This window comes from Esox lucius, chromosome 2, assembly GCF_011004845.1.
Source record: "Esox lucius isolate fEsoLuc1 chromosome 2, fEsoLuc1.pri, whole genome shotgun sequence".
Taxonomy (NCBI): domain Eukaryota; kingdom Metazoa; phylum Chordata; class Actinopteri; order Esociformes; family Esocidae; genus Esox; species Esox lucius.
The window spans coordinates 25,138,106-25,155,748 of NC_047570.1; the positions used below are offsets into that span (position 1 = coordinate 25,138,106).

The following is a 17,643-nucleotide window of genomic DNA, read 5'->3' on the forward strand; positions in this document are numbered from 1 at the left end:
TACCTTTTTAGTTTAAACATCACTGTCATGAACAAAGATATAAAAAATAGGGTTACCTAAATGCCCACTCCTGTCATTGATTTACTGATGCCCTTTCTCTTTTAATATTCATGGTAAGTAGATGCTATGATACTAATTTTAGTAACAAAATATTGGGGGAGGTACAGTAACTGTTCTAAAATAAAAAGATTAAAATGAATTGTCATAAACGTACTGGTTTGGCCAACACAGGTTCACCATGGGCAGAGGAGTGATTATGGATGAACTTCTAAAAAGTTAGGACACGGCCTGAACATATTCTCCTCAGCACTGTACTGTGTCCCCATCTTCTTCCACTTTATCTAAACTAGCACAATACCACATGCCTTTTTACTGTATGACATGTATTCCTTATGTACATGCGTAGCCAGCTAATAGGCCACCCTGTCAGCGCCAGCCAGGTACCCTGGTGCTACAAAGGGATTGTCTAGGGGTGACGTCGGGGGATGTGGGGTTTCTTCAAAGGGAGAAAAAAGTACATTGAGGAAAAAACACCCCAAAAAGCAATAGAAAAGGGTGAAATGTAAAAAGTCAGCAAGAAAGTCAAATCTCTTTTGAAAGGGGACCTAATCGTTTGGAGGACTCCAGCGGAACCTTAATAATACACTTCAGGTTTTGATATAACTATAACTGCCTGGGAAGAGAACTTTGATGTTAATTGAAACCACTGGGCAGCAATCTGCTTTATAGCACTGACAAATAGCAGTTTCCTAAGACTTATCATTGAAGGTTAGTGAACAGTGAAGGCGCATTCTTGCTCCATATGCTCATTCAATACAAATAAAAGTCAAAAACCCTCTCTTCTTTATTGATGCCTGATACACCACAATAATGCTAAAGGAGAGTTACTTGCAGGAGGTTGTGGTGGGGAAAATATGCAATACATTTGGAGAGCTTTACACATTCTATAGAGGTCTAGACAACTCAGAACTCGTCTTGTTCATGCCTTATTTCTACAAACCACAAGACAATCTGATAAGAAAAACAATATATTACATAATATGTATATGTGTGTTTGTGCGAGTGTGCTTCTGAAATTACTGTAATACACATACCAGCCGTAAAAGAGACCTGGGTCTCAGCTTCACATCTCTGTTTAATTGAATGTAAAACAAAATAGCAATAATAATACAAGCATAAGTGGCCAAACAAAACCTCTACAGAGGAAGGAGTGAGAGTTGACTGCAACTCTGGTTTTCATACTAACTTACACAATGGTTTCGGTCTTCTTTCCTTTAATGTGCTCAACTGAAATGTCTGGCACCACACTGTCCTCACCTTTGATTTCTACCCAGTTTTTCTATACGCTCATTATATCACTAAGAAGAAGCCTTTTCAAAGGGCTCATCTGGAGCTGATGCAATGTGCAATAACAGAAAACACACCCAATACCAGGAAGAGTACAGGCATATTGGCCAGATCAAGAAACTACGAATATGATGAGCTACAGAAGTTCAAAGTAAAAAAACAACAAAAATATTGGAGAGTGTATGATGATGGCCATGTCTTGTGATGCACCCAGGGAGATGGACATCAGAGAAGGGAAAGCAAATAGCCTGATTGGCTAGAGGATAAATGACAGTTGTTGTTAGGAGATGTAATTGGCATGAGGAACCTGAGCATTAGATCAGTTCCAGTGCCATTGTCGTACCTGCCAGTCTGACAGAGAACACATGCACATACAAACACACACTCATTCACATACATATACAGTAGGGAGAACAAGTATTTGATACACAGCTGATTTTGCTAATTTTCCCACTTACAAAGCATGTAGAGGTCTGTCATTTTTATCATAGGTACTCTTCCACTGTGAGTGACGGAATCTAAAACAAAAATCCAGAAAATCACATTGTTCATGATTTTTAAGTACTTAATTAGCATTTTAAAAGCAGAACTTAATATTTGGTACAGAAACTTTTGTTTGCAATTACAGAGATCATACGTTTCCTGTAGTTCTTGACCAGGTTTGCACACACTGCAGCAGGGATTTTGGCCCACTCCTCCATACAGACCTTCTCCAGATCCTTCAGGTCTGGAGACTGGCTAGGCCACTCCAGGACCTTGAGATGCTTCTTACGGAGCCACTCCTTAGTTGCCCTGGCTGTGTGTTTTGGGTCATTGTCATGCTGGAAGACCCAGCCACAACCCATCTTCAATGCTCTTACTGAGGGAAGGAGGTTGTTGGCCAAGATTTCACGATACATGGCCCCATCCATCCTCCCCTCAATACGGTGCAGTCGTCCTGTCCCCTTTTCAGAAAAGCATCCCTAAAAATTATGTTTCCACCTCCATGCTTCACGGTTGGGATGGTGTTCTTGGGGTTGTACTCATCCTTCTTCTTCCTTCAAAAACGGTGAGTGGAGTATAGACCAAAAAGCTAAATTTTACATCTCTTTGAAATATTTTTACCTCTTGAGATACAGTGTGTTTGACAGGGCTGCTATGTGACATGTAATTTAACACATAGGGAACATACTGCTGGATTGAGGTAGTGGTGGAGAGACAGGGTTTTGGGACATTACCAGTTAAAAATAATATTTATAACATATATTACAACTGTTCTATTTATTAGCACTCTCCTAAACCCTCTTATATGCCCTCATATGTTCATGTTCTAAAAGACATGTGGATGCAGTTTTGTGAAAGTGTTTCCAACCATCTTTTCTTAAAGATATTTTCATCTTAAGAGAACGGGACAGAGAGGACATCTAGGTTAAAAATAGGCATCAAACAAATTTTTTTCTGTTTATAGCAAAAGGATGTCAGAAACACCGACATCTTTGAAAGCAGGAGAGCTTTTGAGGTTTTTACAAGACAGGTGAAAGGAACATGTGTGTTAAATAAGTGTGCCTGGCCCACCTCACTTGGGTCAGCTCTACCATAAAAGAAAGGAGATTACAAGGAAAAGTAATGAAGACACTGATCAAAGTCTGTAATGGTAATACATAGCAGGTGTTGTCAACTTTGTCCCCCCTCTCCCATGTGTGTGACTGTGTGTGTGCGTGTGTTTGTGTGTGTATGTGTGTGTGTGTGTGTGTGTGTGTGTGTGAGAAGCACATGTCTTTCACATAATGCACTAGCATTGATAGGAATAATGCACAGCACATTTCAACACCATTCAAAATATGTTTTGAAGTATTAGGATGAACCTTAGGGAAAGAGCTTTTTGTCTGCATGTGACACATAAATGCTACGCATGCATATGGTAAGTGTGTATCAGTAAGAATCTTCAGACGGCCATTCATTTCCATAGTAAAGCACCTGGATTCTACATACAGAAGTTGAAAGAGTCTAGGCATTGCTAAAGCCTTGGAGCATGTTCAAAGCCTGATCGCTATTTTTACACAGGCTACAAGATGGTGTTTTTGATGTAGGCTACACCCATGCAGAAGAGAACCCTATTGAAATTGCACAAATGTTTGTCTTCTTTTTAAAGTCCCAGTGTCATTTATTGGCTAGCCTTATTTTAAAAATATCAGGGACAATTGCTGGTTTCACATGCTCGTCCGGAGAAGGACACCGGGAAGTGGTGAGTCTGACATGATTTTGTTCAAGTAACGTAAAATAAAATATATACCACAAAACCCTGAGATTTTTTATGTCTATTGTGAACTGGTTACCAACCCAATTTGGGTTGTAAAAAGGGATGTAATGTCATACCTGTGGTAAACAGTCTCATATACCACAGGTTTCATGGTTCAAATGGTAGACCTTAGCTTTTTTTTGTTCCATCTCTGCTACTTGTAAAGCAAAACAGTTTAAGAACAGGTGCAGAAAAATGGATATCTCAGTGCAACATTTTCAAAGGATAGTGACTTCAACTTTTTAATTATGGGTTAGTATGGTATGTTTGTTGACACAGTCAGGGCAAGGGGTTTTGAGGGCCAGATATATACGAGTAGATGGAAGTCGAGGGCAGTAAGGGTAGTTGGATGTTATTAAAGCTTACTGGCACATCCTCAGATTTGACTAATTGTATATGGTCAGAAGACAGGTAGACTGCTGGGAGTCCTAGGTGGCTGAGCCTATTATTAGTTAAGATGTGATTAATGACTTTAGCCAGGTAAATAGCAACAGATGCACAGTGCTACATTTTGTCTAAAGCATATATGATTTGGAGTTGCTGACCCATGGCCATCTCTGAAGCCCAATTTAAATACTTAGAGAACACTAGACTCAAGACAATGTTAACTGTATGTTGGCTGGTCAATAAAAAATGTAGAAAGGCAGGGTTGAGAAAGGCTTATTACAATCGAGGTCCAGCTTGTCAACTCCTTTAAAAAGTGGAAGGACAATAGCAGCTTTCCAATCCTGTGGGATTACAGCGGTTTGCAATAACAAGCAGGTGACTGGCTGAGATCATTAAGGGCAGACAGCCTCAGAAAAAAGGGGTCCAGTTTAGTTTCCTTCTGCACATTCACTAGTATTGTATGAAAGGAGATACTAAGGGAGCTCTGAGGAATAACTCTACAGGGGATAACGCTGACAGCAGGACTAGGCTGGGGAGATTCAAATTCAAGGCCAGTCCTGACAAAGTGTCAGTTGAAGTGCTCAACAAATGTAGCTTTGTCAGTTCTTACATTTATATATAATAAATACACTCACCTAAAGGATTATTAGGAACACCTGTAAAATTTCTCATTAATGCAATTATCAAATCAACCAATCACATGGCAGTTGCTTCAATGCATTTAGGGGTGTGGTCCTGGTCAAGACAATCTCCTGAACTCCAAACTGAATGTCAGAATGGGAAAGAAAGGTGATCTAAGCAATTTTGAGCGAGGCATGGTTGTTGGTGCCAGACGGGCCGGTCTGAGTATTTCACAAACTGCTCAGTTACTGGGATTTTCACACACAACCATTTCTAGGGTTTACAAAGAATGGTGTGAAAAGGGAAAAACATCCAGTATGCGGCAGTCCTGTGGGTGAAAATGCCTTGTTGATGCTAGAGGTCAGAGGAGAATGGGCCGACTGATTCAAGCTGATAGAAGAGCAACTTTGACTGAAATAACCACTCGTTACAACCGAGGTATGCAGCAAAGCATTTGTGAAGCCACAACACACACAACCTTGAGGCGGATGGGCTACAACAGCAGAAGACCCCACCGGGTACCACTCATCTCCACTACAAATAGGAAAAAGAGGCTACAATTTGCACAAGCTCACCAAAATTGGACAGTTGAAGACTGGAAGAATGTTGCCTGGTCTGATGAGTCTCGATTTCTGTTGAGACATTCAGATGGTAGAGTCAGAATTTGGCATAAACAGAATGAGAACATGGATCCATCATGCCTTGTTACCACTGTGCATGCTGGTGGTGGTGGTGTAATGGTGTGGAGGATGTTTTCTTGGCACACTTTAGGCCCCTTAGTGCCAATTGGGCATCGTTTAAATGCCACGGCCTGCCTGAGCATTGTTTCTTACCATGTCCATCCCTTTATGACCACCATGTACCCATCCTCTGATGGCTACTTCCAGCAGGATAATGCACCATGTCACAAAGCTCGAATCATTTCAAATTGGTTTCTTGAACATGACAATGAGTTCACTGTACTGAAATGGCCCCCACAGTCACCAGATCTCAACCCAATAGAGCATCTTTGGGATGTGGTGGAACGGGAGCTTCGTGCCCTAGATGTGCATCCCACAAATCTCCATCAACTGCAAGATGCTATCCTATCAATATGGGCCAACATTTCTAAAGAATGCTTTCAGCACCTTGTTGAATCAATGCCACGTAGAATTAAGGAAGTTCTGAAGGCGAAAGGGGGTCAAACACAGTATTAGTATGGTGTTCCTAATAATCCTTTAGGTGAGTGTACATTGAGAGTTGCAGGTAGCTGAGATTAGGCATTTTTAGTGACAATGATATTCATGAAAGTAGCTTTGTCAATCGACTTGAGGTTGAATTGAATTGAAAGGGGATGGGCAATAACTTCTGTCTGAACACAGACAGAAGGGTATATAGCAGAGTGCAACAGTCCATTTATACACGAATCAGCTCAAACTGTTCAGGAACAGATTTTGACTTAATGACATACAACCCCATTTCCAAAAAGGTTGGGACACTGTAAAATGTAAAGAAAAACAGAATGCAATGATGCAAATCATGTAAACCCCATATTCAATAGAAAATAGTACAAAGACAACATATCAGATGTTGAAACTGAGAAATGTTGTTGTTTCTTGAAAAGTGAATGTCCACTTTGAATTTGATTCCAGCAACACATTTCAAAAAAGCTCAGACAGAGGCAACAAAAGGCTGTAAAAGTTGTGTAATGCTGAAAAATTCAACCTGGTGGAACATCTCACAACTAATTAGGTTAACTGGCAACTGGTCAGTAACATGATTGAGTATAAAAAGAACATTCCAGAGAGTATGTGTCTTTCAGAAGTAAATATGCTCTGTAAAAGACTGCATGAGCAAATAGTGTAACAAAGTAAGAATGACGTTTTCTCAACGAGTTTGGGGATCTCATCATCCACTATATATAATATTATTAAAAGATTCACAGAATCCGGAGAAATATATGTATGGAAGGGACAAGGCCGGAAACCATTATTGGATGGCAGTGATCTTCGGGCCCTCAGACGGCACTGCAATAGAAACAGACAAGATTCTGTAGTGGATATCACTGCATGGGCTTAGGAATTCTTCTGAAAACCATTGTCTGTGAACACAGTATGTCGCTGCATCCACAAATGCAAGTTAAAATTATACCATGCAAAGAAAAAAACATATATAAAGAAGATCCAGAAATGCTACCGCCTTCTCTAGGGCCCAAGCACATTTAAGATGGACTGAGGTGAAGTGGAAAACTGTGTTATGGTCTGACAAATAAAAATGTGAAATAATTTTTGGGAATTGTGGAAACTGCATCTTCCGGGCAAAAGAGGAGAGGGAGCACCCAGCTTGTTATCAGCGCACAGTTCAAAAGCGGTACTAGGGGGTGGCTTGCGGTTGCTCAAGCAACCCCAAGAATTGGCAAAGCAACCCACTTTGCCATTTTTTGCAGATAAATTGCAGTAAAATATCGCAATGCAACTGCTCAGAATAAGTGAATAACTACACACATGCAAAATACTACTTGCATTTTACGCAGCGTCAAAACTTTTTGGAAAACGAGGTGGTACATGGATAGTCACCCCACAACCATAGGAGGACCTACTCTGATTGGATTTTATAACCAGGAATGAAAGTCGCTTGAGTTTGAGGCAGTTTTCTTACCCAAGATTCTGAGATGGCCACAACGTCATGTCTGGATATTTTACTATTCCAATTACAGAAGTCAGCAAACATCAGTGTTACCATTCTGTATGACAAAACTGTTATACAGAATGGTGTGAATATACATTACCTGACATGAATAACAGTAATAGGATGTGATTACAACTGTGAACATTTCTCACAGGATAGAGAGCAAGTGGTTAATAATAATTGGCATAAGGAGATTTGATAAATCTCTGTCAACAGACAAACAGAAAGGTAGGATAGAATATATGCCAGACAGGCTTCTCTAGGCACAATGTACTTGCAACTATGAAAGAACCAATGTCTCTGGTGGTGAAGTGAGTCTAACAGATATAATACCGACAGGCAAAGACATGGGGATCAACCCAATAAGCATTGGGATGGGATGTCAGGGTAATGTTTCTTGGAATGGGCCAGGCAGGACAGAGCAGAAAGTTAATTAAGTTGTTGTAGCTGGCACAATGAAGTTCAAGTAACCTATTTGGATTTGAAAAGCTGTATTAATTAATGTACATGGCTATTATCTACAGAGATGTGAAACGTTTACCTCCATTGGAATGGCAGTACATGTATTATAAGTATGCAGAAAAGTGTGTATAAATACTCCTGAATTATTGGACCCATTGGTAAAGATGAGCAATAAAGTTCTTTAATATTTTTCTATTCTTGTTTAGCATGATCTTACAATAAAACTGTGGAAAAACCTAAACCAAAATTGAGGTAAAATTGCAAAAAGAATACAGTTGGTAAATAATAAATACATTTGTTTCAGTTATTAGCACAACTATACATTCCTATGAAATAACTAAAACATATTTTCCTATTTATATACTGTAAAGATGTTTTCATTTGAAGTCATTTGAAGTCATTTGTGGTCATCCATGACTTCCTGTTTCGCTGGGGAATAAATATGAGGTGACACTCATACTAAATTGCTTTAGTCATCTATCAAGATGGGGAAGGTCTGAAAACACACAAATGAAGGCAAAAAGTCAATAATAAATCATTTTAAATTAACATAAGATGTGATAAACCTGTGTGGAAGAGGACTGTATTTTACACTTACAAACAATAAGGATGATGGAGTAAATGATGATGGAGAGTAAAACAATTCTCAGCTGGGGAATTGCACAAGTTGGTTGAAACTTGGGTCAACAAAACTGACACCAATTATTCATTAAATGAATGCTCTCAGCTCCCTGGCTATACATTCCCCCACATCAAAACTAATATAGAAGACTTACTGATTTTTTCTTGGCAAGGGGAGTGTGCAGAAGATACCCAATGCACCACTGTCAATAATTGTGTCACGATAATACATGTTTTTTCACTAATAATTTGTTGTTTAAACAAGTTAACTTAAGTTTAAGGTTATATTGTATTTTCCACTGTATGATGAAGTTGATATACAACAATATTTTTTTCAATAGAATGAAGCTGATATACATTTGCCTATTGTTACCAATTGGGCCTATAATTCTGGAGGGCAGAATTCAGTTGAGATTAATGTTGTACATCAATCTGATACATTCTGCCCATGGTCTTAATGCTAAGATATAGCATAATGTGTGTTATTCTTTATTATATTGATATTACATTTAACATCTTGTAATAATTGTAAATATTGAGATAATGGAAAATGTATTGAAATATTATTATAACCTTATATTTTGAATATTTTGCAATAGTCAGAATGAAATACTGATCCCCGATTGATTATACATATTATACCATGAACAATACATTTTCTGCTTAAAATGTATCGATATGCCATTAGAGATGAACAGTTTACATTGTAGCTAACAGATTTTCTAGCTGGCTAGAGCATTTTCTAGTGGTAACCAAACCATCCACTTGCTATTATGAAAACTGAATACAAAAATGCCAATTACATTTTTATTTTACTTTAGAAAACAATCCAAAGAATAAAATTGAAAGCAAGTCCTATACAGTTTGAAATGTAACTGTGCTGATAACCTTTGCTTAATGGAAATGATGCATCCACAATGCAATAGTTGATATTCATCGGAAAGCTTCTGTATTCCAGACAGGTGCGCTACCCACTGCTCTAGTCAGGAACCTGTCACCAAGAAGGCGAGTGGTGGTGTCACAACATAAACATGTTTGAAGTGATTTTCTTTGTAATCCTAACCCAAACCATAACCTTAACCCCAGTGCTGTGATACCTAACCTTAACAAAAAACCCTAACCTGAGCTGTGAGACTTAACCCTAACCAAACCTTAACCTTATGTTTTTTGTTTCCAAACCGTGGCCCAAACCTTAACCCTAACCTTAACCCCAGTGCTGTGACATCTAACCTTAACCCGAGTGCTGTCATGTAACAATAAAATGCTTTTATAACATATTCTAGCGACCTTGGTGTTGCTGTTACTCAGCCTTAATTTACATTTCCAGTGTGGGGCAATGTAGGGTGACTGCCTTTCCATCCAAATTTCGCCGGTTTGAAACACAAGTCAAATATTTTGTTGAAAAATTCTTTATACGTTTTCATAGCGTTCGTAAATATCAAACGTTTGTCTGGCGTTCGTATGTTATTTTACGTTTTAACAGAGCTCGTAACATTTGATACGTTGTAATAGCCTTCGTTTTAATAATTTTGTCATGTGTCATACGTTTTGGTGGCGCATTATAATGTAACCTAACGTAACGACACATATCATACGAAATCGGTTGCCATGGATTTTCGTAAAATAGTCTACGTAGTGTCCTGAGACCACGTTGCGGCAGAATTAGAAATGAGTGTGGAGCTTCGACGACAAGGGTACAATAATGATTGTAAAACCGTCTTGCGTTGGGACGGAATAACAGATTTTCAGAGTCACCGAGTCGATCTAGCAATCTTTTGGTTTACTTGGCTAGGGCCAATTGCAATATGGGATAACGTGATGTTATTTAGTAATTATATAAAATGCATTAACTAATGTAAAATATTAGTTCAACGTTAGTTTAAGGACAGCTTTAGGATTCAGCTGCTGCGCGTCACCACATAATATGACTTGAAGATCTAGTAGTCTTAACTGCAAGAATCTCAACTCGACGTGCGACTACATAAACATACGTTTGAACGTATTTCCTCATCTCTGTGAGTTGGGATATGTAGTTTTACGTATCCACTTGAAGCAAAATAACTATTCTTATCAAAAATGTGTTATTTAATATTCCACCATTTGTACTAATTTGTTATCATACACAGAGAAAAATCCATTAAATACATCATACTTTTTTTATAGCTCTACAGTTTTAATCCAATGAATCTGTTGGAACTACAATTACCAAGTCGAGCTGAAGTGAAAACGAGGCGGCGTAAACACAACTATAGGAAACATGAAACGATCGGGTGATAGTGAGAGCGAGAAGAGAAGAAAGGTATTCAAAGCGTTTTTCTCTCTTAGCTCTGACAAATACACAGTTGTCTCATTCCCATGAAAACTTTATATTCCAATTGTTGTGATACTTGCGTCATTTTACAGGCTAGAAAGCTGCAGTTGCCTATGTAGCCTAAATAGGCTACATCATCTTGAATTATTCCTTTATTGTGCTGTCCTCTTCATTCACCTACAGTGTAACATCGCTGTAGGTTATTAACATCTTTATTTAATTATACCAACTGTGCTTCTGTTTCTCTATTACAGTTTAGATGTAATAGGCTGTTGTAAAATGTACTGACTGAGAATGACCATAGGCTTCAATATTTATTTAGACATTGCAATAGAAGTCAAATTCAGACTCCCTAAGCCTGAATAGCTCTAAGTGCATCATTTAATCAGCTCTGGACTTTCCATAGCCTAATCTAGCTTAGGTGGCCTAATGGCATTTGTAAACATTTAAAGTTGACACATTGTTGATTGGGGGCGTGACTGCGGTGTATGATATCTGTAAATTCTAGGAGATAGATTTTCTACCAGACAAATCAGAGAAAGACCTACCTGAATGTGTCAAATACAAACTCTAGCAGTGTACCCATGGTTGAATTCTATTGCAGGTAGGTTAAGGATTATAGTATTTCTCAAATACCTCAAGGTAGGGTCCCGTGTAGCTCAATAGCTAGAGCATGGTGCTTGTGACGGCGGTGGTTGTTGGTTCAATTCCCACAGGTTGGAAATGTATAAACTCACTATAGTTGCACTGGAAAAGGGCATCAGCTTGACTAAAATGTAAATTCCTTGTAACAACAATCCTTGTAATATACTGCGAGGGTAGTACAGGTAGACGGAGTGTATGTCTGGTCCAGGCCTGTTACATACTGACCACCTGGCGTGTCCCGATCTGTTGATGTGTCTGTTTTAGCAGCATGTGTGACCCCGATTGGAAAGATATCTCCAGTCCGTAGACCCCAGGTGTCAATCGACTACCCAGAGGGCCCAAGTGTCTGTAGGTTTTCACTCTTACCTCGTACTTGATCTCCCCTAACCTGAAAGTGATCTCCCCTAACCTGAAAGTGATCTCCCCTAACCTGAAAGTGATCTCCCCTTACCTGAAAGGGATCTCCCCTAACCTGAAAGGGATCTCCCCTAACCTGAAAGGGATCTCCCCTAACCTGATTGTATATGTTTCAATTGAAACCTATACAACTGGTTTCAATTGTATAGAAACAACTAAAATGCTGCATACTAGGTACTTGGTGGAATCAGTTTGACACACGGTGTATACCGCACAAGGGATGGGCACTGCTTTTGAACATTGCCTAATAAAGTTGTATATCTTCTAGTTTGATGTTACCACATTGACACATCTTTGCTTTTTGATAACAAGGTGGTGGCATCACAATTATTACATTTTTGGTCACTGCTTGTCAATTCTGACAACAACCGTTCCATCAGAACTGCCTACTGATTTCAGATACCATCCAAAACGGGACACACGCTGCTAGAGGAGGAACTGTTATTTACCAAGTAGTAGTCTTGCATAGACATACATCCAAACATACATTGTCACCCCTTGGAGGTCTGGAGTTTTCTGTATTTCCAAAACCGTTTGACTGGTTTGCTGGGTCCCAGTGGGAGTTTAGAAACCCATGTGCCTGTTGGTGCAGTTTGTATATCTGTCACTGTTTTCAGAGTGGGTGCACACATTTTGCAGGCAGTTGTTTCTTATGCTGGTTTGCACCTACTACACTATTCTAGCAAGCATTGTTGGAGCACCACACACAACATGTGTTTGATCGGTTTGATGTCACAGAATCGGCTAAAGAGGCCTGCTTTGATTAGTGGTGGTGTATTCTGTTCTGGACGTGCTGTGTTTCTGGGTCTAGTAAACTTAATATTACAATGTTACATTGCCATAACTGCATCTCCTGTTAAGGTCTGAATGCCTGGATAACATGGTCAGTAGGCACAGCAGTTGCCATTTGGTATTATGCCTTTTTGCACTTTCTAAAAATGTGTTTTCACTTTGTCATTATAGGGTATTGTGTGTAGATTGATGGGAATGTTTTTCATTTAATCAATTATTATGTTTGGTATGTCTAATTTAATCAATTATAATGTTTGTTATGTCTAATTTAATCAATTATAATGTTTGGGCCTAGTACCCGCAAAACACCAGTCTCAACATCCACAGTGAAGGGGCGACTGGAATGCTGGCCATCTAGGTACAGTTGCAGAGACGAAGCCATATCTAACACACACACACCAAAAGAAGCCATATCTCAGACTGGCCAATAAAAAGAAAAGATTACGATGGGCAAAATAATATATATATCTAATATAATATAAATTCATATGTCTGGACAAGTGGTGTATTCATTGTAATTTATCTTGAATTGGTAGAATGATACAATGTCTTTGTTTGGGTATTTATCTACACCGTAGCTAACACTGCAATTAGCCCCCTTTTTCTTTCCAAACAGGACAATATTGTTCCTTCTTTTTCACCAGCATTTAAAGCTTTGCTTATTTCTTTTTTAATTGACCAGGAAAATTGATTGAGAACACATTCTTAATTACAGCAACAACTTCGAAGCAATTAGGCTTGCTTGTGTCCGAACAAAATAATCTGTATCTCAACTCAGGGATTCAATCTAGCAACCTTTTGGTAACTGGTGAAATTGTCTAAACACGGCTACCTGATGCCCCTAAAATTATTCCCTTATCCTCACATTTTAAGTAGAAAAATTACGTATTTTTATGATGAAACAATTTTTAAAAATTTTCTTAAAAAACGTATCGTTTTTCCGTTATTGTCCAATTTGTAAGCTTTGCCAACACATTTATTGTGGAAATTGATTCAATATAGTGCCCTCTGTTGGTGATTGGCAGGATGTGCAATCACACAAATAATTGTGATAAAGAATAAGTGATTGATAATATTTTCTGCTATGCCAATTTCTCACTTTGTCGTAACTCCAAAAGTAGCAGACATCCCACTCTAGAACTTTGATATGCCTGTAGAGTACATTATGTTTACAAGTATGTTGACAAATGAGCCAAATAAAACTGCGTACATTTTTTACATCCCTGTATATTTTCTAGAACAGTCATACATTAATGGAAGAACATTTGTATTTAAAAAAGAATAATGCTAATATTACCGCACCAGTGGTTATGCTTTATATGACACCAGTGTTTGCTTTGTAGGAGCGACAGATATTTTATGGAGTCTTAAAGGAGACCTGGTTAAGGCCAAACTGTTAACAAATGCAAAATACTATCTATATTATAATTTCAGTTACTAATGTCAAATGTATGTCAACAAGAATTCCTCCAAGGACCCTTCTATGGATTAAATATTAGAATTCCCTAAATATATTTGCATGCTCTCTCTCTATCAATGCTCTGACCCAAAAATTGACCAGTAGAATAGTTGCCACCCACATGGTCCTTTGTGCAGGCTAGATCAATCACTCATTGTATTGGAACCATTTAAAATATTACCTGAACCTGGTCCCAGCAGCTCCCAAGCTTGGTTGCACCAGAACCTACCGTGGCACACGTGTTTGGATCATGTCTGACAGCTCAGAAACTATGTAGGACGTGGTTCCTCCTGTTTCTAAAGAGCTGAGCTGGGTGCCCATGGTGACCAGATGAGTCAGATAACACTTCACAGCTGGTCCCCAGACGGACACAGGCATGCATGCAGACGGAGCCGACACAGATCTAATGGTTCTGCTTCCCCTTATAGTCAAATAATAAAAGGATGATTGAGGAAGGAGGACAGGGGATTGTAATGTTAAAATGGCTGGAAAACCACAGAACAAAACCAAATTATAGGAGCTGAATTCATCCCAGTGGCTTGTTACAGGACAGGTTGTCATGATGAGTAATAACTGGGAGTATGCAGATAACTGTAGCCTCATAATAGAATATGCGGATAACTGTAGCCTCATAATAGATTAATGCGGATAACTGTAGCCTCATAATAGATTAATGCGGATAACTGTAGCCTCATAATAGATTAATGCGGATAACTGTAGCCTCATAATAGAATATGCAGATAACTGTAGCCTCATAATAGAATATGCGGATAACTGTAGCCTCATAATAGAATATGCGGATAACTGTAGCCTCATAATAGAATATGCGGATAACTGTAGCCTCATAATAGAATATGCGGATAACTGTAGCCTCATAATAGAATATGCGGATAACTGTAGCCTCATAATAGAATATGCGGATAACTGTAGCCTCATAATAGAATATGCGGATAACTGTAGCCTCATAATAGATTATATGGATAACTGTAGCCTCATAATAGATTATATGGATAACTGTTGCCTCATAATAGATTATGCAGATAACTAAACTCATAATAGATTATGCAGATAACTAGACTCATAATAGAATATGCAGATAACTGTAGCCTCATAACACAATATCTGGATTTATTTAGCCTCATAATAGAATATGCGGATAACTGTAGCCTCATAATAGATTATACGGATAACTGTAGTTTTATAATAGATTATGCAGATAACTAGACTCATAATAGATTATTCAGATAACGGTAGCCTCATAATACAATATCCGGATAACTGTACCCTCATAATAGATTATGCAGATAACTGTAGCCTCATAATAGAATATGCAGATAACTGTAGCCTCATAATACAATATCTGGATTTATTTAGCCTCATAATAGAATATGCGGATAACTGTAGCCTCATAATAGAATATGCGGATAACTGTAGCCTCATAATAGATTATATGGATAACTGTAGCCTCATAATAGATTATATGGATAACTGTAGTCTCATAATAGATTATGCAGATAACTATAGCCTCATAATAGATTATGCAGAAAACTGTATCCTCATATTTGAATATGCAAATTACTGTAGCCTCATAAGTGAATATGCAGATAAGTGTAGCTTCATAAGTGAATATTCAGATAACTGTAGGCTCAATATTGAATGTGTTTGCACTTATCAGTGGGCTCTGTTGAAATGTTTCCCCAGTCATTTTACTCTAGTTGCAATCTATTTACTATTAAGGCCAACTGAACATTACTCCCAACCTCTTTTACATTACAGACTCACTGTAACCAGATTCACAGTCATTTGAAGGATGCTTGAATTCCTTTCCACTAAATCCTCTTCGGAGAACTCTACCATCTTTTCTTTTTTATTAGTTTCATCATTGATTAATGAGTGTCAATAAGATGTGTATTCGTTTTTTTCAGTCAAAAGTCATGGATTTAGATTATGGATAAAAACTGTTATTCATAAGTTCTCTCTATTTCTTGCATTCATATATTGTTAGAGGAATTGTCCCTCTGCCCTGAACTTGTCTTTGATGATAGCTGCTGTCCTCGTCATGCCATGTATAAAATGTGAATAGAAAAAAAGAAATGAGGAAATATATTTCAGGGGAATGTCAGGCTAAGTAATGATCACATAGGGTCACCAGATGTTTTGCTGAGGTCCTGGCTGAGCCCAGAACATCTCTCAGATCAGCCTCATTGGTTTCCTCTGGTTGTGGCAGCTAGTGCAAGCTGTTTAGGGTGTTTAATTCCTCAACACTCATTAAGATGTTTTGTGTTTCCCTTGGCAATTCTGTTAAATTAACAACTAGAGAGGTTAAAGCTGATTATGTGGCCACACATCTAGACATGGTTAATCAATCCACCCACAAAATGTTAGCCTGTGAATTAGTGTAAAGGTAGCGATTTATTGCAACTAATGCTGGACACGCTGTCATGTCTACCCTGGTTGTTTTAACAGGCGTCACATTCAGCACATTCAGCAGATTTAGCCTGTTCCAGCAGCTATCTTTCCCCCCTTTTACCCACTGCTAACACGCTGGTAGCCCTATTAACGAGCCAATAATGGAGAGATAGTGTTGGGCGCTCACATAAAACATGTGTAGGAATACATAAGGAGCTCTGGTTGCCGGCCGGAAACGCACACAACCTCACCGCCACAGATGGAGTTCCATATGGAAGAGGGATGTTGAGAATTCTCTGCTCCTCACTGCTTGGTTCTCCCTCCCTCCCTGACAACTATCAAACCCCTGCCTGCCTGGCCCGGTCAGTCCAGCTGAAAAAAGGTTCCCTGGTAAAATAATGATGTTGCTGTGGCTGATAATGGTAACATTACACTAATGGAGAGGTCTGATGAAGGAGCAGTCAGACATAAGGTCTGCTTTATTACCAGAGGAGGCCATTTCCTCTGTGCATTCCTAATGGCCGGAGGGTATCACCCAGTATTGATCAGGCCATCACGCTGCTAATCCAACGCAGAATCATTTATCACCACTGAGGTGTCAATCCGGCACCCAGGGGCCCCCACCGGCCCTCCACCTCTCGTGACTGCATGGCACGGGGGGCCGAGACTGACCCACCACGGGGGCCGTTGATCCGGCTTTTGATTTAGGGCTGGGATGGGGCTGGTGTCCCCTTCATTGGCCCGAGGCTTGGAAGCCTGGCCTGGCTCAGTGTGGGCTGCGCGACGGTAAGGGGCTGGTGGAGTAGGGGAGGCAAATGAATTCAACTGCTCTGCTTTCATTTAATTAAGGAGCAGGGGATGATGCTGGCTCCTCTTTATGACCCTGTAGGACACTGTGGAGTGCTGGAGAGAAGGCAGAGTGATGAGTCCGGGCCACTGGTGTTCTGGGTAATTGAGCCGTGCTGTAAATAAGAGCAGTCAGCTCCATTCTGCTCCTCGATCCTGTGATCAGCAGCGCTGACTCCTCACCATGCGGGAGACAGACAGACAAGACCGGCTGCCTGCCTGCTATTGATTACCTAGCCTGATTACAGTGTCCTTTCCCCTATTTCTAACAGGGACACTGACAACTAGGGACATCATGCTTAAGTTGGCTGGAGATTACATAAAGAGGATTTGTTTTGCCGCATTTTACTAACGGGGGGGGGAAACAATACTGTTACAAAT

The 17,643-nt window shown here is 39.3% G+C and overlaps 1 protein-coding gene across 6 annotated transcripts in view; it reads left to right on the forward strand.

The window, feature by feature from the left end:
• The first annotated feature begins 10,322 nt into the window (after positions 1-10,322).
• Positions 10,323-17,643, forward strand: part of fto (FTO alpha-ketoglutarate dependent dioxygenase) — a 128,016-nt gene continuing 120,695 nt past the window's right edge. For 2 of the 6 annotated variants that reach the window (XM_010892669.5, XM_020055557.3), the window contains exons 1-2: positions 10,323-10,398; positions 10,547-10,682. In XM_010892669.5, the coding sequence (XP_010890971.4) occupies positions 10,641-10,682 (42 nt within the window). In that variant the 5' untranslated portion in view covers positions 10,323-10,398; positions 10,547-10,640. The remainder of the gene's footprint in view (positions 10,399-10,546; positions 10,683-17,643) is intronic. The other 4 variants (XM_010892666.5, XM_010892665.5, XM_010892667.5 and 1 more) reach the window with 3 other exon arrangements.